The following is a 23208-nucleotide window of genomic DNA, read 5'->3' on the forward strand; positions in this document are numbered from 1 at the left end:
ACTCTCATGTTAAAATGCCAATGTGTGGTTGTTGTTTATTGCTCTTTTCACCAAATTGTCTTTTCATGACAAATGTTGTCTCATGTAACGTATTATGCACCCTATCCCTCTTTTACTTCTGTATCCAACAAACGCTGACATTGCAAAAAGAAAACCTTCAATAAAAATTGATTGACAAAAAAAAAAAATGGAAACTAGATTGTGTATATATATATATATATATATATATATATATATATATAGACAGTAGCGTCACAAGATGAAATAAACAATAAATAAAACATTTTGCACACACAACACAACAAGGAATGCATAGATAATCATGTTTGCTCAAGCAATAAGCTTCCAATTATGCAGTATACGCCCAATGACTCCACAGAGTCCATATTGTGCCACTCATTATATTTTCGCAAGTATATAGTCTGCCACATGCCCCCTGGAGTTTTCCAAAATAAGTGCTCTCGATCTGGTAGTATCCTAAGATAGCTCTTCTCAAGACGCATCCACAACCTTAATTAGAAAGATTAAAGATTCACAACTGACAGTCATTTTTATGTTTTCCTGGACCTGCTGACCTTCCTCCGTGAGTCAAGTCCAAGATAAATTGTGTAGGCTTTTTGTAATATGATCAGAACGGGCACTTTGGGTGAAGGAATGATCTCTGGAGAAATTAATTTTTTACACTGTTTAACAAAAACTCAATTGGGGATTTTTGGTACAAACTGGGACAGGTTTAAAAGGGGGGGGGGGAGGGAGTAGTGCTATAATGCAAATGTACTATGCTCCGTCCATGAAATACAGAAAGATAGAAACTTGTATATTGTGCATACTTCATTTAAAAATGGATCAGAAATATAACATTAGGTTCTTTCCTTTAGAACAGGGGTAGTCAACCTTTTTTTACCTACCGCCCACTAATGCATCTTTCTTGATGGAAAAATGTCCTTACCGCCCACCAGTTTTCGCGCAAGTGTGGAATGTTTTTTAAGAAAGGAGGGTGTTTTAAAAAAAAAGTACTGCATATTTTTACATAAATAGCTTAACATGTAACATTAAATTAAATGTAATGCCATGAAGAAGAAAAAAGACAATTAGATGAGTCACTTACTGTTATTTTTCCCCCCTTGTTCTAAACTTAACATGATGTGCGTTGTTCTAAGAAAATGAGCATCAAATTGCACTAATGCTAAATAAACCTGAAGATTATTAGCACAAATACGCCCGAAGGCTGTTTTTGTGTCTAATGAATTCCTGGTTGAAAGCTGTCAGTTCCTCAGCGGTTTTTACGATAATTCATTTTAAATCTGTTTTCACTTTTCAATTCTTCATTTTATTACATTATTATAATAGGCTTGGGTGACTAGATTAATAATCTGTTTCCTTTGCATGCTGCCATTGTTCTCTGCTTATCCTGTGTGTTTACACTAAATGTGATGTAAAGCCGTTTTTAAATCCTAATTATTTTCAATTTTGAAAAGATGGCATGTTTTTCTAAGCATCTTCCCTTTGTATTATAAAAGCTTTTTAATGGTTGTTTTTGATCTACCCAGGGCTGATGTTGCAGTGACTAAATATGTTGGCCTGTCTGTCTAATCTAATCTTATCTATCTATCTTCAAAACAACAACAGTAACATAATGTGCTGACCTCACAATGCATACCCATTCACAACATTTATATAAAAGCTATGATGCTCCATATGAAAAATTCTAATCACATGACATCATGTGTGACCTCACACTCCACCTACAAGAGCCCTTGTGACTTCAAGTGTGCATGGTTGTGTGTGTCCATGTGGAAAGCCATTTACATCTCATAAGTAGGGCTTGCAGCACAATGACAGGGAGAGGATGGTTTATTGGTTATAAAGTCTTGTGTAATGGGAATAGGATGTCCTTTTTATGATAGGGGCTGTATAGCCATTTTCATTTTTTTTCCTCTATGTTTTATTGAGCTTCAAAATAATGGTGGTCTTGACATCATAGGATATAAAACAAACAGAACACTATCATACTGTAGGAGCATATGTGTGTATAATAATAATAATAATAATAATATAATATATATTATGATCAGTGCTTAAGCTACTAGCCAGGCCTTAAAAGTTACATGCCAGGACAAAATTTTCACTTGCCAATGGCTTGTGTCGAGTGGAGATTTTTATCCCTGTTCGTGATAACTGTGCCATCATGTACATAAATTGTTACGCCATTTGTGGGTCTTCATCTGTCTTTGTACTAAATTATTGGAAATATGTTTGTGCACATTAACAGGGTTGGCCTCAAGTATAAAGATTACAAAAGTTAAAAGAACATTGTATTATTAGACGATTTATTAAACTGGCTAATATATGTTTGTATATATTATATTATGGCCTTGATTTAATATTTTTGGATATGTTTTCTAAAAGATATTTTGAAATTAATTTTGTTATTTTATGAAACATTGATCTTTTTTTTTTAATACATTTTATATGTTTTTGATATTTTAATATTTTAAAATTATTTTAAAAATGTCCCCAAAAGTATTACTTTAAGGCCTATATTGGCTTTGCAATCTGTAATGGGAAATATAGACACATCACATATTTTGGGTGACATCTCTCTATTAATGTTTCAACAACAGTTAGTGATGGCCTTGCCTTTTTCTGGAAGCAATGAGTTAAAGCATTAATGTTTATTAACCTATTTCACACGATCTAAAATGAAAAGCTGTAATATGCTGCACAAAGTGTGGTATGTGAAATGTAAATAATGGAACATGCATCATTTGAAAATGTCCTGATTTCTTGCAGGAAATGGTGGCTGAATTATGCTCTGGGCCTTGTGTTGCTTTGGAAGTATGCCAGACTGATGCTCCACAACGATTCAGGGAATTCTGTGGCCCAGCAGACCCTGTAAGTATGATATATGAATACAGGATACAGCCCTGTAATTACTGCGTCTATGAATAAAGATTCTTTTACTCTTCCTACATCATCCTTTGAATCACACTGGTTTTCTCTCGGAATATCAGTCCATCGCACCACAGAGGATATTAAAGCTTTTATGAGTTCACTTGTGGGAAGAAATGCAACAAAAGCTACACAGAATTCTCAGTAACCACAACAATCTTGTGGTCTAATGATAAAAGTTGTGCTCTGTTCATTCTTCCATAATGTTTTAGCTCTCCCCATTCTGACTGGTAGCATCTCTCATGTTTTGCTGCAATTAAATTATTTATTTTCTTCTTTTAGCATTTATTACTATCACATCTTTGACTCATAGTGTGTGTGTGTTAAATATATATAGATATAAACAGTGTAAGAAACTCTCCAGGCGCCATAAACACTAAAGCATGCTGTAGTGGTTATGATTCCAGCATCCTCCTGCCCCCTTGTAAGTATTCAATCCGTTTTAGAACAGTTAGACATCTAACCTGGGGTCCCTTGGCGACTTTTCCCTGCATCCACTACATCTGACGGAAGTTTATACTACTACTGCTTTCCTGAGCTAAGCCGTGCAGTGTAGGGCCTGCTCGTTGATTGAGATACAGTCAGGTCCATAAATATTGGGACAAATATTGGAACAGCTGAGCAGCCAATTGTCCCATTACTTTTGGTCCCTTGAAAAGTGGGAGGTACATATACAAACTGTTGTAATTCCTACACTGTTCACCTGATTTGGATGTAAATACCCTCAAATTAAAGCTGAAAGTCTGCAGTTAAAGCACATCTTGTTCATTTCATTTCAAATCCATTGTGGTGGTGTATAGAGCCAAAAAGATTAGAATTGTGTAGATGTCCCAATATTTATGGACCTGACTGTAAGCCCTGAATTGCCGTGCTTAGCTCAGAGAATTTCCAGCTGTATATCAAATGTAGTGGAGGCGGGGAGCGGCGCCTGGTGGACTCCATATAAGAAGTCAAACTGACTGCTTATAATGAGGGAGTGCCATGGCACTCCTGGCATCATACCTACTGCAGTATACTGTAATGTCATCCAGGCTGACAGACTGCTCACAAGAACAGCTAAACAGAGTTGCACATACATTGAGCTCTGCTTAAGTGCTCAGGTATCACTTGTCCCAATAAATACATTTGAAGATACTTGGAGTGCCTGGATCCTCTTTCTACCACTGATAAGTGTTCAGGTATGGCTTGAATGCCAGAATTTCACTCCAGGTGCAGCATTCTCTTGCGCTGCACTTTACATCAATCTTTCTGTCACAACACCTGGTTCTCAGATCCTTACTGCCCCTCACACTGACAACGTCCCAGCATCAATTTTGATGCAGAACGCTACCCTTCTATGAGCCTAAGTAGCATCAATAATATGCTCCATTTTACATGTGCGAGCTGCGATATTTTCCATGCGCCAGTAGCCTCCCTAGTGTGTGTACTTTCTACGAGCCTATAGCATCATTGAACGGCGTCATTTGTGATGCACTAGTAACATCCCTAACATGCATCCACATTGTGACACCTTGTGTGCATAAATTAATGCACACATTCTAGGTGTGCAGGAATGACGCTAGCCAATAGCCAGAAGTCCCACTATATATACTTACCTCATGCTATGCCCTGTTGTAATTTCTTGGAATCTCAGTAGTGAATTCTTCTTGTTTCAATGTTTTGGTATTTTCATCCAGCTTTACCCTCTGTTCATACTGTCTTTTCTATCGCATGACACGGCTAGATACTTGTGTATATGGTTTCTCCATCCCTAACACCAACATGTTATCACACTGCACTACCTGCTTGCAGGCCTCACTATTACTACTTTTATAAGCATACTGTTAAGCCGATGCATTCGAGGACAAGTAATACAATATATTCCTATGTATTAGTCTTTATTTATTTTAGGATTTATGCTACTGCTGCTTCGTCACTAATAACATACAGAGAGAACTGGTACAGTTCCCGCACATATCCCTACCTGTGGGCATCTGGTGCAGGCTTCAGATTAAATAACGAAGGGTTGATATATCGCTGTCTACACCTCATGCCCCCATCTGTGGCCAGCAGGTTGAGGTTCCATTAAAATAAAAAGCGGGAGTTGCATGAAAAGCAGTTGCGTTGCCTAGGTTTAAAATGGGTTCAAAGGGCTCAACTATAGACCCGTGAGCTTAACATCTGTGGTTGGGAACTTATTTGAAGGGCTGTTAAGGCATAATATTCAATAATTAATTTTGCATTAGTCGTAGTCAACATGGTTGTATGTAAGACAGGTTATGCCAAACTAACTTAAACTCAAACAAACTCATTTTCCTGGCACTATAGTGTTAATAGGTCCCCCCCCCCCCCCACCCTCATGCCCCCCTCCCGCCAGGCTCAAGAGGGGTTAAGTGGTTAAACTCTTATCTTTCTCCAGCGCTGGGCTCCCTCTGCGCTGGGGACTCTCCTCCCTCTTCCGACGTCATCCGCCGAATGCGCATGCTCGGCAAGAGCCGCGCGCGCATTCAATCAGTCCATAGAAAAGCATTTCTCAATGCTTTCCTAGGGACAGCAGCATCTTCTCACTGTGAAAATCACAGTGAGAATCGCGGAAGCGCCTCTAGCGGCTGTCAATGAGGCAGCCACTAGAGGCTGGATTAACCCTATTGTAAACATAGCAGTTTCTCTGAAACTGCTATGTTTACAGCTGCAGGGTTAACCCTAGATGGACCTGGCACCCAGACCACTTCATTGAGCTGAAGTGATCTGGGTGCCTATAGTGGTCCTTTAAGTGCGTTTTATAAATAATTTAGTAAAACTGAAGATCCAGTGGGTGTGATCTACTTGGATTTTGCTAAGGCATTTAATACGGTTACAGTTTGTTTAGATGGAAAAATTGTGTTCTTGGATAGATGTAAATGGAAAATATTTCAAATTGGACAAAAGTGGTAAGTGGAGTGTCTCAGGGTTCTGTCCTGGGTCCATGTCTCATTCATCTATTTATAAATGATCTTGTAGGAGGCATTGAAAGTCATTTTCAGTGTGTGCAGATGAAACAAAACTAGGTAAGATAATAGAGTCTGAACATGTTATAACTTCTCTACAGAGGAATTTCTATAAATTGGGGGATGAGGCAGGGAAGTAAGTCCACGAGCCACTTATATATTAAATGTAGTTGAGTTAGGGATAACATTAAATGAAAAGGACTTGGGAACTATAGATAACAAACTAGGCAACCGTATGTAATGCCAGTCTGTCATTGCAAAAGCTAGTAAGGTGCTTTCATGTATAAAAAGGGCTATTGAGTCTTGTGATCAAAATAATAAAATCCATTTTCCTCTTTATAAATCAATGCTAAGACCTTACTTTGAATATGCAATTTTGGGCACCAGTTTTAAAGAAGGATTTTGCAGAACTAAAAAAAAAAAAGTTCAGAAGCAAGCTGGAAAATTAATAAGGGGGATAAGGCTAGAAAAACTGTTTGTTTTCTTTAGGAAAAAAGGATACGATAGCACTGTACAAATATATACAGGGTCGGTACAAACTGCTATGTGCTAACCTGTTCATTAGTAGGAATCTACAACAGACAAGCGGTCATCCATTAAGAAAGGCGTTTTCGCTTATAGCAGAGGAAAGGGTTCTTTACAGTAAGAACAAAAAAGATGTGGAATTCTCTACCAAAAGAGGTTCTTTTATTAAATTCTATAGATTTTTTTTTTTTTTTTAAAGGTCCTGATACTGTTTGCAAAAACAGAATATTAGGATGTAATTGATATGTATGTGAACAGGTTCTTGATCCAAGGAGAAATCTGATGACTCACAGAGTCTATCTCTGTCTTAGAGATGTTACCGTACTCTCAGGCTTTCACAGTGAATTGCAAGATACTCAAGGTCCCATAGTCTAGAAATGACTCATTCATTTGATGTTCCTGAGCCTCTCAGTCGTCATTTCTGTTACTCGAATATCTCAGGAGAAATCTCTTTTTCCCTTCTCTGTTAAAGCAGTATTTAATTCCAACTGCAAATATACCTGGATCAATATATAAACTATACTTCAGATAATCTTAGTTTTCAATAAGTCAACAGCAAACGCACAAAACATTTACACGTTCACATTTTACAAGCACGGCTGCCATCAGAAATATTGGGGCCCCTGACACAGCTCAAGGTCCTGGCCCACCCCATAGTCCTACCACAGTGCCCAACACCGAGTCCATCCACAAGGATGCAGTGCGTTTGTGTAGTGGATGATGTGTGTAGTGGCCGGGGGCTAGCAGGAGTTGGAGAGAGCTTCTGGAAGCTGTAGACCGCATGTGCTGGCCCCCTCTTCACTATACAGGCTGCCTGGAGGTCCGCAGGGGCAGTGGAGAGTGTCCTGCTGCAAGAATTGTTTTGGGCCTCGCTCTAGAACAACGCCAAAATGTAGATCCCTATCTGTCGCACAAGTCCTAGAATGCTTTGCAAGCTGGGGAATCTACAATTTGCCCATCCTTGCAGGGTTGTATTTAGCACTGAGCAGTGTTTCTGTGTTTGAAATGTAAACATGCTTTTGTATGAAGTATGTGGGTAAAGGACAAATGGATCATTTGTTACATGTGAGTTTATTTTTTTATTTTATTTTTTTTAAATTTGCATTTTATTAGCTTTTGCACATAAATCTTACAGCGTGACCAATATATGGGTAGAGTAAAGTATAGTAAAATATAAACATTTGCAATGCTGGGTATGGGTCCTTGTCACATATAGTCAAACAACACTACATGTTAAGGAGATATGATACTAGGTTAAAATATGCTAGTTTTACTTGTAATGTCTAGGATTAGAGTAAAGTGTCTCTAGATTTTAGTTGTGTCTTCGGTCTCTCGTCATTGATAGTAGGCTTGTTTTGCCGTCCTCGCATTGTAGGTTTGCGCTGGAACTCTTCAGGTAGTGTTCCTCGAGCCCCGTAATTTTTGCAATGGAAGGGTCTTTACTACTGCAGATTCCAGTCTCCACCGTGGTGCGGTGTGGCCCTGAGCCATAGGGGTCAGTATGTCGTGCCCCTTGGGGTCTGCTCGTTTCTTTGGTGTAGGCTCCGGTTGCATTTGTTGTCGTCTGTCTGTTAGTGCATTAAGGCTGCGGAGGAAAGGTTCTGGTTCCTCGGAGGAAGTGAGGGTGACCTGTCCTGTTCCCGACATTGCTAAGAGTGACCCGTCCGCTCCCCATCTGTACTTCACGGAATTGTCTCTTAGTCTCTTTGCTATGGGTGCCAGTTTCCTCTTCTCTACCAATACTGCAAAAGGGAGATCACTGTATATCGCCAGTGTAGTGTTTTCGTGGTGTATGGTTTGTACTTCCCTGGATCTGGCCATGATCGCGGCTCGTACCGCTATGTCTCTTGTGAGAGCGATTGTGTCTCTCGGGGCGTCGCTAGGTGCTGCAGCGGACTTTTTCACCCTGAATGCTGCTTTTATGGCGGGTGAGGTTGCTTCGCTTTTGATTCCTAGAGCTGCTATCGAGTTCCTGGCGAACTCCAATAAGTGCTCCCCTTCAACAGACTCTGGGATACCCCTAATACGGATGTTCCTTTGTCTGTGTCTGGTTTCGAGCAGTGTCATTGCCCGTTGCATCTGGCGTACCTGAGTGGTGAGTTCCGCTATTTGGCTGCTGTTGCTTTGTATGTGGCTGTCTCTGGCGGTTTCTCTCTCCTCCACCTCTTTCACTTTTTGTTGTATAATCCCCATTTCATTTTGTGCCTCTGCCAGATCTGCCTTCCAGATCTTTCTCAGGTCCGTTAGCAGGTTCTTAATGTCCCCTTTAGTGGATGGGGATGAGTCTTCTTCCGACTCCGAGGTGTGGGGGGTCTCCCCCTGTACGGATGAGGGAATCGATTCCTCTCCCTCCTGAGAGTCTTCCGAGGCTTCTGGGTCTGTGTGGGCTTCGGGCGCCATCTTGGGCTGCAGCAGCGGCTCAGGCCTGCTGAAGGAGAGCCTGATATCAGGCATACGCGGGGGTTCGGGTCGTGCTCTTTGACGATTCTTGCGGCCCATTTCGTTCTCTGGGGGTTCGTGGGTCTCGTGCTGTGAGTAAAATTTGTTTTATATCGGCTTTTCTTTCTTTTTTGTGGGTTCCTGTCGGAGCTCCACAGATAGACGTCTGGTTCAGTGCTCTGCCGGCGTTACATGTGAGTTTACAGAGGAACTGTCCAAAGTAAAGACAAATAAGTCGATGGAGCTTGATGCGATACACCTAAAGTTATTAAAGTATACTAGCAAAATCATTAACTGATTTATTTAACTAATCATTGTTAACAAGAGTAGTCCCAGAAGATTGGAAATTAGTAAATGTTGTACCCAATCACAAGAAAGCTAGTAGGGAGGAGTCGGGCAATGATAGGCCAGTAAGCCTTACTTCAGTAGTGGGGAAAGTGATGGAAACCATGTTAAAGGAAAGGATTGATGAGCATCTAAAATCACATGGATTTCAAGATCAGAGACAACATGGGTTTACTTCAGGGAGATCATGCCAAACTAATCTTGTTGATTTTTTTGATTGGGTAACTAAAATAATAGATCAGGGTGGTGCAGCAGACATTGCTTACCTAGATTTCAGTAAGGCTTTTGACACTGTTGCACATAGAAGGCTCATCAATAAACTGCAATCTTTGTTTGGATTCCAATATTGTTGAATGGGTTAGGTAGTGGCTGAGTGACAGGCAACAGAGGGTTGTAGTCAACGGAGTATATTCGAAGCAAGGTCTTGTTACCAGTGGGGTACCTCAGGGATCTGTACTTGGACCAATTCTCTAATATTTTTTTATCAGTGATATTGCAGAAGGTCTTGATGGTAAGGTATGTCTTTTTGCTGATAATATAAAAATTTGCAACAGGGTTAATGTTCCAGGAGGGATAAGCCAAATGGAAAATGGTTTAGGACAACTAGAAAAATGGTCAGAGCTGTGGCAACTGACATTTAATGAGGATAAGTGCAAGATAATGCATCTTTGGTGTATTTTGGCCTGTCAGATAAATGTTGGCTGCAAAAGTTACTGCTTAAACTGCTCAGAAAGAATCTCCTCTCATATTCATTCAGATGTCATTACTTCTAATGGGGCACCCTAATGTAGATGGGTGGGTGCTCAAGCCAATGTATATAGACTGGACTCAAAATATATAAATGGAAAAAGTATTTGCATGGCACATAAAGAATATGCATTACATTTCCTCCCAATTATTTGGAGACCTGACCAGACCCCTTGGGTTGCACATTCCTTTACCCACCCACAAGTGCCCCATTGGAAATGATCATGTCAGAGTGTAGATTTATAGAGTGTTCTTTTGCTGCTTGTTTGAATGTCCTCTACCCTCCATGTCCCTTAATGGACCTCTCCCCTCCATGTCCCTTAGTGTTCCTCTCCTCTCCCTCCCCTGTCCCTTAGTGTTACTCTCCCCTCCCTCACCTGTCGCATAGTGTTCCGTCCCCCCTCCCATAGTGTTCCATCCCCCCCTCCCATAGTGTTCCTTCCCCCCTCCCATAGTGTTCCTTCCCCCCTCCCATAGTGTTCCTTCCCCCCTCCCATAGTTTTCCTCCCCCCCATAGTTTTCCTTCTCCTCCCCTCCCATAGTTTTCCTTCTCCTCCCCTCCCATAGTGTTCCTTCTCCCCCCATAGTGTTCCTTCTCCCCCATAGTGTTCCTTCACCCCCCATAGTGTTCCTTCTTCCCCCCATAATGTTCCTTCTCCCCCTCATAGTTTCCCCCCCTTGTGTTCCTTCTCCCCCCTCCCCATAGTGTTCCTTCTCCCCCCACCATAGTGTTACTTCTCCCCCCCCCTATAGTTTTCCTCCCACCCACCCCTCTTAGTGCCCCTCTCTCTTAATCCCTTTGTCCCCGGTGTGTCTCCTACCTTGTAGCGTGGCCGGGCGGACCGGACCTCCGTACAGGAGCTTCAGTTTCCTGTACCCGGCCAGACTGACAGGAAGTGCTCTCTCAGTGAGCACTTTCTTTCAGTCCGGCCAGGTACAGGAATCAGAAGTTCCTGTACTACGGCACGCACTGCTCCGCTCAGCAACGCTACACAGAGTGCCTGGCAGGAGGGAGCGCTGTGCCGCCCACCTCCTGCCGGTCACTCCATCCCAGCGCCCCATTGGCAAGTGCGACCTAAGGCGGCTGCTCGTGCCGGCCCATAGCTTTCTTATTGACTGAGCTGTGTATGTATTCAGAACACATTTAATAAAGAAGAGGGAGTGTGTCTAAAGATACATGGTTATACTGCAGAAAACTGCCAAACTTTCAAATTAAATGAACTTATGTTGGTGTCTTGGGTGTTCCTTTTATATTATATATCATATATAAATGTACTTCACATATTATTTATAGAAAATATAGTTCTTTTATCTAATGCACATTTCCATTTTGTGTAATTGTATGATTTAATTACCCCCGCATAGTACTACTGCTTTTCCATGCAGTGTAGATGTAGCTTTAACATCTAACAATGACTGATATGGATTGATTAGTTGGACAACTCAGAGCTCACATTGTCACTTACTTAATCAGAGTAATAAGCATAAGTTATACATGTTCTGAGATATGTACCATGTGATCTTCGGTCCATCTTTATGGAAAGTGGACATTTTCATTTATTATTTTACCTAATAAATTCTTCTTCCATTCTCTGTGTTTGTGAAATGTTGAAAAAGCTCATTTAGAAGAAGACACATCTATTTATATTATATGTGCAATATTTTATCAAGGGTAACAGCACTGTGTCCTCTTCTAACATGATGTACAACACTGTTCCCATTAGACAGAAGAAGTCTGGTCTCCCAGATTTGTGTCTGTGCATTTTAAGCCATGTGAGAAAGTAAACTTTTCCCCTGCGAATTCCTTCCAAAATGTGCTGAAATCGGATTTGTGTTGTGAGACTCTGACATTTTACTATTTAACCATAATGACATGCTTGTGTTCTTTCAACAAACATTGCATTTATAAGTTGTGCAGTATACTACCACAAACCCTAAATGCAACACCTGAGTTATTATACAGATATCCTGTTATTTACTTCTATATTGGGTATTCAGTGCTATTCATTAGTACAATTTTTGCAGAATCTTGCTGGTTGATACAAAGCAAGCAAGCAGAATATAAGAAAAGAGAAGCAGATGGTCACAAACATTAAAGTTTTAAAAACAAGAAAAAACCTGTTTAATGTTTCTACAGAATACACCTTTTAAGACTTCAATTCAATAAGCTTTCCAAATGACTCCATACCGTTAGAAAAACTTTCACATGTATTTATCTAGAGTAGCCAGCATTATGATCTATGGGAATTTTTGTAAATGTATCATTTTAAAAGTTTTCGAACAGTATTGAATCATTTGGAAAGCTTACTAAATGTAAATTGGTGTAAATGGGAGGAATGTAATCTCCGAGAAATAATTACATGTGGATCTCACAATGGGGTTTGTTTACTTAACGATATTAAAAAGTGTATTGTGATGAATTGAAAACCAAATTGCAACATTCAGGCTAAGATAACCAATTTGTAGTTATAGCTAAAGATAATTGTTAAAATGTATGTTTTTGGATTGTGTTGATCAATTCAGTTCTCTATTCACTAAAATTCTCTGTTAAGTAAATATTGAATTTCAAGGAGTCTTGAATTTATCACAATCTCACCCACTTTTCTTCTCTTAAAGATAATTAGTTTGCCTTTCTTCATCATTTTTTACTTTATTTACACACCGCTAATTCAAATCATGCACCTTCTTTAATAAACCTATATTGCAGTAATTACATTTTCTGTAATCCATTTTAAAGCCCAGCAACAAATTGGATTTAAATATCGATCATGCTGTGAAACAGAATCACAATAAACATAATTGGGCTATATATTTTTATACTCTTTAAAATGTAACAGCGAATTTGATCTTCCACTTATACAGAACTCTGTTTGATAATGCCAAAAATGAAGGATGGTATCTTTTGGAAAGTGAGATATGTGTTATAAAAGATTTAAGCTCCATTTTGTGGTTTAGGAGCACGGATCCCCAAATAATCTCAGTCAGAAAATCTAATATATGCTTAGATTCACTGCTGGAAGGATGGAAGGTGGTTAAAAAGAAATGTGACATAGAAAATAAATTCCCCATAAATATTTAAATGACACTGATGCCACTTTATGTAAAAGATCTGAACTTAAACAGGTGAATACAAAAAGGTATCAGTCGAGTAGAACAACTAATGGAGAATGAAACAATCAAACCCTTTCCACAGGTGATTCAGGAATTCCATTTATCGAATAACGAACTATTTACATATTTAATGCTAAATAATTATACCTATTCCTAAAGCCCTGGAGAATGATATTTTACATTTGAATGTTAAAATACTACAATGCAAAGAAGCCTATATATTTACTCATTTTATGGTTGTGACGAAACCAACCTCGCCACTGAGAACTGGAGAAGCCTGGTTGCTAGCTTCCTGCCCTGCGACTATGGCCCCTGGACATATTGCACTGTAAAAACTATATTTGGGCATGTAATAGTTTATATTACTGCTACTGGGCCTTTAAGGGCCATCCGTGGACCTATTGGGACTTGTGGGATACTGTACCTTTAAGACTGTAGAGCATATTACAGTAATCCTGCCTTTAGTCCTTTAATATCATGTATGCATTTATGTGTTCAGTTAACCTGGGTTATATGTATGCAGCATTCATCTGATTGTTCGGTAGAATCACTCCATTCAGTATATTGAGTGAAACTACCGAACAACCAGACCACCCAGGAATAAGTGTGCCTCCAATTACCGTTTGCAACAATGTTGCAAACGGGTAATTGGCAATCAGTGTAATGTATTCTTTGTCCTCTGGGTGGCCGCCATTCGGGAAACGAACACGTGGCGGCGGCCATCTTAAACTACCGAACAGCGGTGTTTTGCCGTCGAGTGTCTGGAACTAAAATCAGACACTTGACTAGGCAAACACCGCTGAGACCTCCATACTTCCAGAAATTCGTATAGAAACTACCGAATGACCCGCCGTTCGGTAGAAAGAACCCCACAAACAAGGGAATTCATTCAAACCCTCTCCAGGCTCTATAACACAGGCAATTCGTCTGTTTTCATTCCCTTGTTTGTGACCGACCGCAGGGCCAAAATGCATGGAACTGTTTTCGGATACTTTACCCATGCGGTCTGTCAAATCTTTGGAACCCCATATCTCCCGAACCGTTCATCCGAATGACTTGAATTTTGAATATGTTGTCCCCCTGAATAAGGGTTATCCAGCGATGCTGGATTTAAAGGTGTACCCCCTGTTTTTGGGGTACATCCAGAACTTGGCTGAAAAGGTGTACCGGATAATTGGGTTTAATGTTATCTGAGGGGAGGGGATGTGTGGGCTGAACCATGTATGTGATTGGTTATTTTATGCCTCCCCCTGGGTGTGGCCTGTATGTGTACTCATGTAATAAAAACCAGGCTGGGTGCCCCAGCACCTCAGACCACTGCTTGACCTTCAACACGGAGCCTTGTCTCGTTCTTGGGGGGATTCACTGTATGATGTTGGAGATTGACTGCTAGGAGTGTAAGCTGATGTCTGCTTTTCCTATTCATCTGCTAGCAGCTATTCGTGAGGTTCCAGCTTGGAGTGCTATCTTATTCCCTGGTATGCAGTTCGGGAGTTTGATGCATTCACCTATATCCAATTCGTGAGTTTTGATGTTCTGCAGTAGCTGTGCCTTTCTGAGAAAAGGGGATTATCGCCTAAACGGATTTTAACCCCTCATATGCTGAAACGGTCCGTTACAATGGTAGCCGTCAAAATAATCAGAGCACAAAACTGGAAAGTCTCCACACCCTTTTCTCTAGATATGGTGATAACACAAGTCCGCTTTCAATAAAAGGTGGAAGCACAACTCTATAAGTCACAGGGAATGGATGCAATGCATAAAGATTCTAGTGAATATTGGCTCAAAATAATGTCAAAGAAAAAAAGTTACCTGCGCTCTTTCCACACCCCTATGTATTTTTAAACAAATGGAGGGTTTTAGTTACCTCCAATGGCCACGAGAGGGTATGCCCACCTGCCACGTCAAGGCAGACCTCTTAGGTGGGTCCATTTGTTTAAAAATACATAGGGATGTGGAAAGAGCGCAGGTAACTTTTTTTTCTTTGGTTTTTACTATATGTATTTTGGCTGATGTGTACTATGGTCGTTGCGGCCGCCCAGGAGTAATGGGAGTTTGAGCGCAGGATTTGTTTCTTTGTATCAAAATAATGTCAGTATAGGAAGTAGACAGACCCTGAGTTAAAAATCGGGAAGAAGGTATATATGTATGTGTGCGCATGTGTATACGTTTATATGTGAAAGTGTCTGTGTGTATGTATGTATATATGTATGTGTGTATATATATATATATGTGTGTGTGTGTGTGTGTGTGTATGTATGTATGTATTGGTTGCATATTGTCTTTCTTTTTGCTTTTCTACCACACTGTAGGAGATCCCCCAAACCCCTCTTTGTCTGTGTGTAATTATGTTTTATTGTATTGTGGAAAGTTTTATATTTATTGTATGTATTTATGGTATATAAAAAAAAAAAAGTAATTCTTAAAAATGTAACAGCGTATGTCTGTGTTTCGTTGTAGACGGGTCTTTATCATTCTGTGATTGTTTCTATCTTTTTGGTTACAGCAGGAATGATTAATAGAACGAAACATAAAAGTCACATGGTCTTTAGTCAGGATTATTCATTAGCAACCCTGAGAACAGAGGATGAGTTCCCAGAAACTGTGTGGTCATTTGAACCTTTATGATATGTCACGTAACGTAATGATTACTATTGGACAGAGGTTAATACAAACATTGCAGCTAAGGATCCTGCTAAGTGCGGAGTATGAAGTTAGGCAGGGATATGGTTATATCAAAACCATCAAGATAAATAATAAACAGAGGAAAAGTCAGAAATCACGTAGAAAACAGAAGGCAGTCAGAATAGTCTAAATATTATCAGAATTAAATGGTCAGATGCAATGATTAACGGAATTCTAATAAGATTTTCCATCTTTAACTACACAATGGCAAGAAGTGTGTGGCAAACTCCCTTTTTTTACCAGAGTTTGCCACAAGCTCCTGGAGAAGCCTGCTTGCCAGCCTCCTGCCCACAGACTATAGGCCCTGCAGGGAAACCTGTAAAAGACTACTGAACTTGACCGACTGTTAGCACTGATTTCCCTGGAACTGTTTTGGGCATAGGACCATGTGCATGGTCGGTCAAAACTATGACTTTCAGGAAATTCCTGAATCCCTGAACCGATCTGGGTGATTTTTGGATATGTTGTTCATCCAGATCGGGGCTATCAGGGGATGTAACTTTATTGGGTTGTATGTGTATTTAATGTACTTTTTGGGGTTTCATAAAATGTTATGTTTTTCTGTGCTTGGAGATAATTGGGTTAGATTAGTACAGTTCCTGATTCAATTATCTCCCAAGCACAGTTGGACAAACACAAATTCTATTGTTTGTGTATGGGAGTGTCTCACTGTTTTTATTGGTTTATTCACTTCGTGTCCCTGTGCCCAACAAGGTCCACCTGGGTGTCACCCTTGTTGGGAAACTTGCATAAAAGGCCAGTGTGCCTCCATTCAAAGGCTATTCTAGCTTACACTCCAAAACTGTGTGTCGTCCTGTTATTGGAGAGAGAGAAGATTTTGTTCCAGCTTGCAGGGGATTCAGCGGGGAAAGTCCTTGTAAGGACTAGAGCTAATTCCCCATTCGGCTCCAGGAAGGAGCGGTGGTAAACATTTACCACCAGCAGCTCCAATTCCATCCATAATTGCTTCGGTCTCTACCAGCCATGGTGACTGTGGGCAGAAGTGCTGCGGTTTGTCCCCTGTTCCAGCTAGGAAGCGGTCCTTTGGCGGAGGTACCCAGTTGGGGTACAGGGAGCTCCACTACAAAGTAGTATCTGATTTATTTTTAATTGGCTGTCCGCTCACTGACTAATAAACTTATCATACAAGGCTTTCAATAGTAATTTATATATAATGTCACAGTTAAAAAAACGCCTTTTATGTATATGTACATAAAACACCGATATTTTACTTGATCTGTTATAAAGTATCTATATATATATATATATCAATGTGTCACACTTTTTGTATTTTTGGCTTGAAGAAGACATGGTTGGACCAAAACATAATCCTTCCATTGTCAATGCATGATAAGGGACAGGCACTCTTTTATTGAAATTTTGCAGTGTGCCGTTCCTGTTCTGTTTACCTATTGTATTTGCAGGTAGTTTGCACCAGAGCTGTAGATATGGAACACAAAACCTTTGACTCCTCAATTTTGTAATGTCAAACTTTTCTCAGATTATTTCATAAATGCTCAATATGGCTTCATATTAGTAAACATACTAAATGGAAATTTTATCCTTACCATCAATTTTGTTTAGTGCATTTGGGGAAAACATGTATTTAAAGTCAATTAAATGTAATGACTCTTAAAAAGAAAACATTATTTTAGTGAAGGAACACTAAAGGAACCTAGACCACTTAATCTCAGTGATGAGGTTTGCCTGCCTTGCCCCTGCTATTTTAATTCTGGGAAGAAAAACACTGCAGTTTCTAAGAAAAAGACGTGATTTTTCAGGGCTAATACCACCAGGCTTCCTGGTTACTAACCAAGTGAAACTCTACTATTTGACGTTCAACATCCTCACACTTTGCATTAGACTACGTCTAGCATGCTCTATGCTCAATGCAGGTAGCTCTGATATAAGTGCTCCTGTATTGAACCCTATTACTGTAGAAGCCCTATAGGAATGTATTGCTTTAATGCTTTCCTATGCAGGGGTGTGGGGGGAACTGAAAAAGTCTAGGGACTTGAACACTACAATGTAAGGCAACACATTTGTATTTCTAACACTCAAATACTCTCTTCAGAATTTATATGGCAGGCAAAATCAGTAAACATTTACCACCAGCAGCTCCAATTCCACCCATAATTGCTTCGGTCTCTACAACTCTCACTTGACATCCCCGGGTTACACTGTTATGCCGTGTTTTGGTATTTAGGCAGCTTGCCTGCATTCCACGGGAGTGGCTGCCACACATATTCTTGTATATTTAAAGGACAGCTGTCATATTTTTAACAAAGGTTTTGAATATTTAAATGCTGTATTAAAGAAACACGCTGCATGCCTAAAGCAATTCAGCTTGTTGAGGTCCTTAGAGGTTAATGGAATGTTCGCTCTTTGCCACTTTATAAAAGTGCCAATTTCAAGACTGTCAATCAGAAAGCAGAGGAGGTTCTACTTTTGATCTCTTTGTTCCCCAATACAAAATACAAGTCAATGCTTCCTTAAGGTTAGCATTACCAGCACAGAGTAGTAATTGCTGTGCATGCACCCGACCTAGCAATGTTTCTATATAAGAAACTTTCAGTTGGTTGGGAAATCATCAGTACTGATGATTTTCCTGCAGGCTTAATTTAAGGAGAAAGAGGAGCGTAATAATCTAAGTTAGGAGTACAACACTCCAGTTGTTAGACATAAATGTACGCTGGAGTGTTCCTTTACCATGTAGTAACTTATAAATATATTTTTTTACATTTTTTTTTTTATTATAAATCCCTTGCTTACCATACAATTTCCCCACTTCCACTTGACTATTTCTCCTCCTTTGGTCACCTTAATCGGTCATCCAACTGTTAGGTGTCTATGATTTGCTTTGCTTCAGCCTGCGCACAGTGCAGTGACCTCATCTTTCATCGCCTTACGTTGTCTTCACTTCAGGGCTGACTACTGTATATCATCTCTCTGTCTCTATATCATTTTCCCTAAAACATTTTGTCCCAATATACCGTTATTTGCTGAATGGGTAGTTTGCATATGCATAGTGAGAATTTAAGGCCTAGTGTGTTTGCCAAGCATTATGGTGAAATACCTCAACTGGTTGGCAATGTGTGTTATTCCTAAATTGTGACAACATACACCACTTCAATGCAAATGATCAGAGTGGAACATTCTAAGTTTTTTTTTTTTTTTTTTTTAGAAACCCAATAAATCTTTCATTTGATTTACATGTCTTTGTTGCTTTAAGGAGTTTGCTACTCTGTGTAGCCTCATGAAGCAGTGATTATAGATAGAATGTATACTGTACCTAATGACCTACCTGTTACATTATTTATTAACTTGAGATAACAAAAACAAAAAAACACGTGTGTCAATTGATTTTCTACTCGAAAGGGCAATCCCTCCTGGGGAAAAAGTGTTTACATGTCATTGACATGTCTTGAAGAAAATGTATTTGGGCTGATGAATACTATAGCCATTGCTGCTGCCCAAGAGTAATGGGAGTGTGTAAACAGGGCTTATCTTTTTGTGTTTGTCCACACTGGGTTTTTACCATGAAGCAACCCCAAACAAAGATTTATTTTTTTTTATTCTGTGTGAAATTTGTATTCTGTATGAGAGGGGATAAGGGGCTGCTGGGTGAGAGGGGGGACACTCCTGTGCTGAAGAACTGAGTTATAGACAGAGCTTGTGCTACTCTACCTGCGGTCTGCCTGCTTGGCCACGCTACATTCAGTGACTGGCAGGAGGGGAGCGCATCCCCTCCTGCCGATTACCCTGTAATTATGACCCATTAGATGACCGCGCGCCTGCCCACCGGTAAATTTTCTGGTATCCCAGTGGGCTATTCAGGCCCTGGAGGGGGCTGTTGTGTGAGAATGGAGGCAGGGCCTGCAGTGTGAGAAGGGGGGCATAGGGCTGCTGGGTAAGATGGGGACATGGAGCTGCTGTGTGAGAAGGAGCACATGGGGCTGCTGGGTGAGAGGGGGCATGGGGCTGCTGGGTGAGCTGGGGGACATGGAGCTGCTGGGTGAGAAGGAGCACATGGGGCTGCTGGGTGAGAGAGGGCACATGGAGCTGCTGGGTGAGAGGGGGCATGGGACTGCTGGGTGAGGGGGGCATGGGGCTGCTGTGTGAGAAGGGGGCTGCTGGGTGAGATGGGGGACATGGGGCTGCTGGGTGATATGGGGGCTGCTGGGTGATATGGGGGTATGGGGCTGCTGAGTGAGATGGGGGGCATGGGGCAGCTGAGTGAAATGGGGCTGCTGTGTAAGGGGGGCATGGGGCTGCTGGGTGAGATGGCGGCATGGGGCTGCTGAGTGAAATGGGGCTGCTTTGTAAGGGGGTGGCATGGGCTGCTGGGTGAGATGGGGGGCATGGGCCTGCTGAGTGAGATGGGGGCATGGGGCTGCTGGGTGAGATGGGGGATTATAGGGCTGCTGGGTGAGATGGGGGGCATGGGCCTGCTGAGTGAGATGGGGCTGCTGGGTAAGGGGGGCATGAGCCTGCTGAGTGAGATAGGGGGGGTTATAGGGCTGCTGAGTGAGATGGGGCTGCTGGGTGAGATGGGGGGCATGGGCCTGCTGAGTGAGATGGGGGAGTTATAGGGCTGCTGGTTGAGATGGGGGCATCGGGCTGCTGGGTGGGAGGGGGGCATGGGGCTGCTGGGTGTGAGAGGGAGGGACAGGGGCTACAGGGTGTGAGAGGGAGGGACAGGGGCTGCTGGGTTGGGGGGGGGTGTAGGGGCTACTGGGTGAGAGGGGGACATGGGGCAAAAAAAACCCTTCCATTTCTAATTCTTTTTTTTTTTTTTTAAACTGCACGGTTTACTCCCCCATCCCTCTTCCTTACCTTGATCCTTGGCAGGAGAGGATGCTGGGGAAGAATTATTTTCCGTGGTGGTCCCATGGAAGAAGTGTCTGGTCTACACCCCTTGACAGGTGTAGACCATGTGCACACCGCCTGCACTGTGCATCAGTGTTCATGCTTGTGAGAGAGATTTTTGATCTCTTCACCCCACAGAGCTCCCTTTATAGGCCGGAGGACAGGCAGCACCAGCCCTTAAGGGGCCAGTCGGGGAGATCCCTTGATCTCCCCTGTCTGCCTTGGCCGATGGCAATCGCTGCCCACCAGGCACTTGCCCGATGCCCAGTCCAGGCCTGCCCTCACCCAGTTATCACTGCCCTTTATTCATGTATATTTAACATTTGGCATCTATTTGGGTTTTTTTTCACTCTGTGATTGGAATAACTCTTTCACAACAGCATATGGTTGCATAGATAATGTTTGGAATGTTTGGTTTTGACCACTGCCATTTGTCTTTTTGAATCCCTCTTTTGTATTATTTGAATTTATTCATTGAACATGATAAAATGATCCCACTTTATCCTTAAATAAAATTACACATGTTGAGGTTCTGAGGACATGTTGAGGTTGTGAGCCATTAGTGGATTGAATGTTGGGCCTTGTTCAATCTGATGCATTGGTGAGTAAGTAATATTACGCATTATTCAATTCTATAACTCTTCTCCCTATTGCCCAAAACTCATCCCTCAGTGCTAACTGTATCTTTCACTGATGCCTAACCTCAACCATTAACCCAAAAATGTTCTGTTCACCTACCTAGTCATAATACCTTGCCCTGACACCAACTGCTCAACCTAATTTTAAACTGCAATCCTGTTTCATTACGTATCATGTTTGCCCAAAGATGGCAATCTCTTTGATTACTGTTAAATTGGCAACTACCATTTTGGCATTGTGTAGGTTTGCATTGACCCCAGTGAGGTAGCTAACAAAATGGCAGCCTCTACAGGTATATAAAGAAAGTTTTACCAGTAAAAGAACACTTCAGGTTATAGTCAAAATATAATTATTTTGGCTTAAGGTGTCCATTTCTCTTTTAAAATCATGTTTCTTTTATGACGCTCAATATATACATATCTGCAGTGTTAAAACATATGTATTTACATTTTGTGTTCAGGCCTTTTGTTGTTACTGTATATTTTACGTTTTGTTATAATGTTTAGGCACCAGCAGTTGTTTTTCAAGTAGCTGAACATGTATCCCTTGAGATTTTTAAAGATTTGTTTAATCTCTGACGTTAATTTCAGAAAAAGAAGCATTGAAGTACAAAGCATGAAATTACACAGTATCTGTATAATCATTTATGTGTGAAATAATTCATTATGTGCTGCTTCATTTTCCCATGATGCAGCTTTTTATTTACCCTAACGTTATTTATGAGGCATGCAAGTAAAATCTTGGCTAAAAAAAAAAGATCTTGAGAAAATACAGTGTTTACATTCAAAGCTAGGGACACCTCCAGTTGCAGTCACTCAGACTGCCACCAGAGGGACTTCCGAGTTGATTGAGGCATAAAACGCCTCAATCCACTCAGATCTGCTGTCAGCAGACAGAGGGCAGCTCTGTCCTGTCTGCGTGGGAATGGCTTGAGCGGATAAGCTGAAGACCGGAGACCGAGGAGGAGGGGAGGATTCAAACTTTAAACGTATTTAGTGAGTGTGGGTGGGTGACTGGATGGATATGGATGATGGGGATGGATATGGATGATGGGAATGGATGGATGATGGGGATGGATGGATATGGATGATGGGGATGGATGGATATGGATGGAGAAAGAGTGTGTGTGTATGTCTAATTTTTTACTACTTGTGTGTTTGCATAGAAACACTATATATAGAGAGATCTCTATATATAGTGTTTCTATGCAAACACAGTTTGGCTGAGGAGGGGGCGGGTATAGAAAGCAAGCTGTGCTGTCAGTCAGACAGCTCAGATCGCGAACGCGCATTCCGCGCACATGCGCGGTTGAGTGCTGAGTTTCTTCATAGGGCAGTATTCAATGCCGCTCTATGAAGAATGTGATTGGTGTAGCGCGAAACTGTTGAAAAATTCAACCAGTTTTGGGGGGGAAATCTATTTTAGAAGACTGACAATTTTAAAGTGGTGGAAAAAAAGAGAAGTGGAACAGAAAAAATTTCTGTCAGAAAGATTGATAAATCCATTAAGTCAGAAATGATGGTTAGGACACAAAAGAAGCAACAGATGGGAAAAAAAGTGACAAATTTAATGACTTGTTCCAAATATTTCTAAAAGTGTAGGTGACAATTTAAAAACTCTCTAACTATGTCTTTGGTCAGATTCTAGCCTTTCTAGAATTATCTACCACAGGTGTGTGTTGCTTATGAAAGGAGCTTTGATCTGTTCAGTTTTTTTGCAGAAGAAGTTCATTCCCTCAACAGCCCCGATTTCGGTGGATCAGTCACGATTTCAGGGTACTGTTCCGCCGTCCCGATTTAGTTTTCTGATGTTCCACATCCAGGGATATCAGGGAACTATCCACGGGCAGCACAGCTACTATATTATTAGATATGGTCACATTATGCACTAGGACCCTGCAGAGACCCTGCGTCCCTTCAGCAGCTCTATC

General features: G+C 41.1%; 1 protein-coding gene across 1 annotated transcript in view; it reads left to right on the top strand.

The window, feature by feature from the left end:
- Window positions 1-23208, top strand: part of NME7 (NME/NM23 family member 7) — a 252898-nt gene that overhangs the window by 196257 nt on the left and 33433 nt on the right. The window contains exon 10 of the mRNA XM_063450152.1: window positions 2794-2895. Within this exon, the coding sequence (XP_063306222.1) occupies window positions 2794-2895 (102 nt within the window). The remainder of the gene's footprint in view (window positions 1-2793; window positions 2896-23208) is intronic.

The sequence above is a fragment of the Pelobates fuscus genome, chromosome 1 (genome assembly GCF_036172605.1).
Source record: "Pelobates fuscus isolate aPelFus1 chromosome 1, aPelFus1.pri, whole genome shotgun sequence".
Taxonomy (NCBI): Eukaryota; Metazoa; Chordata; class Amphibia; order Anura; family Pelobatidae; genus Pelobates; species Pelobates fuscus.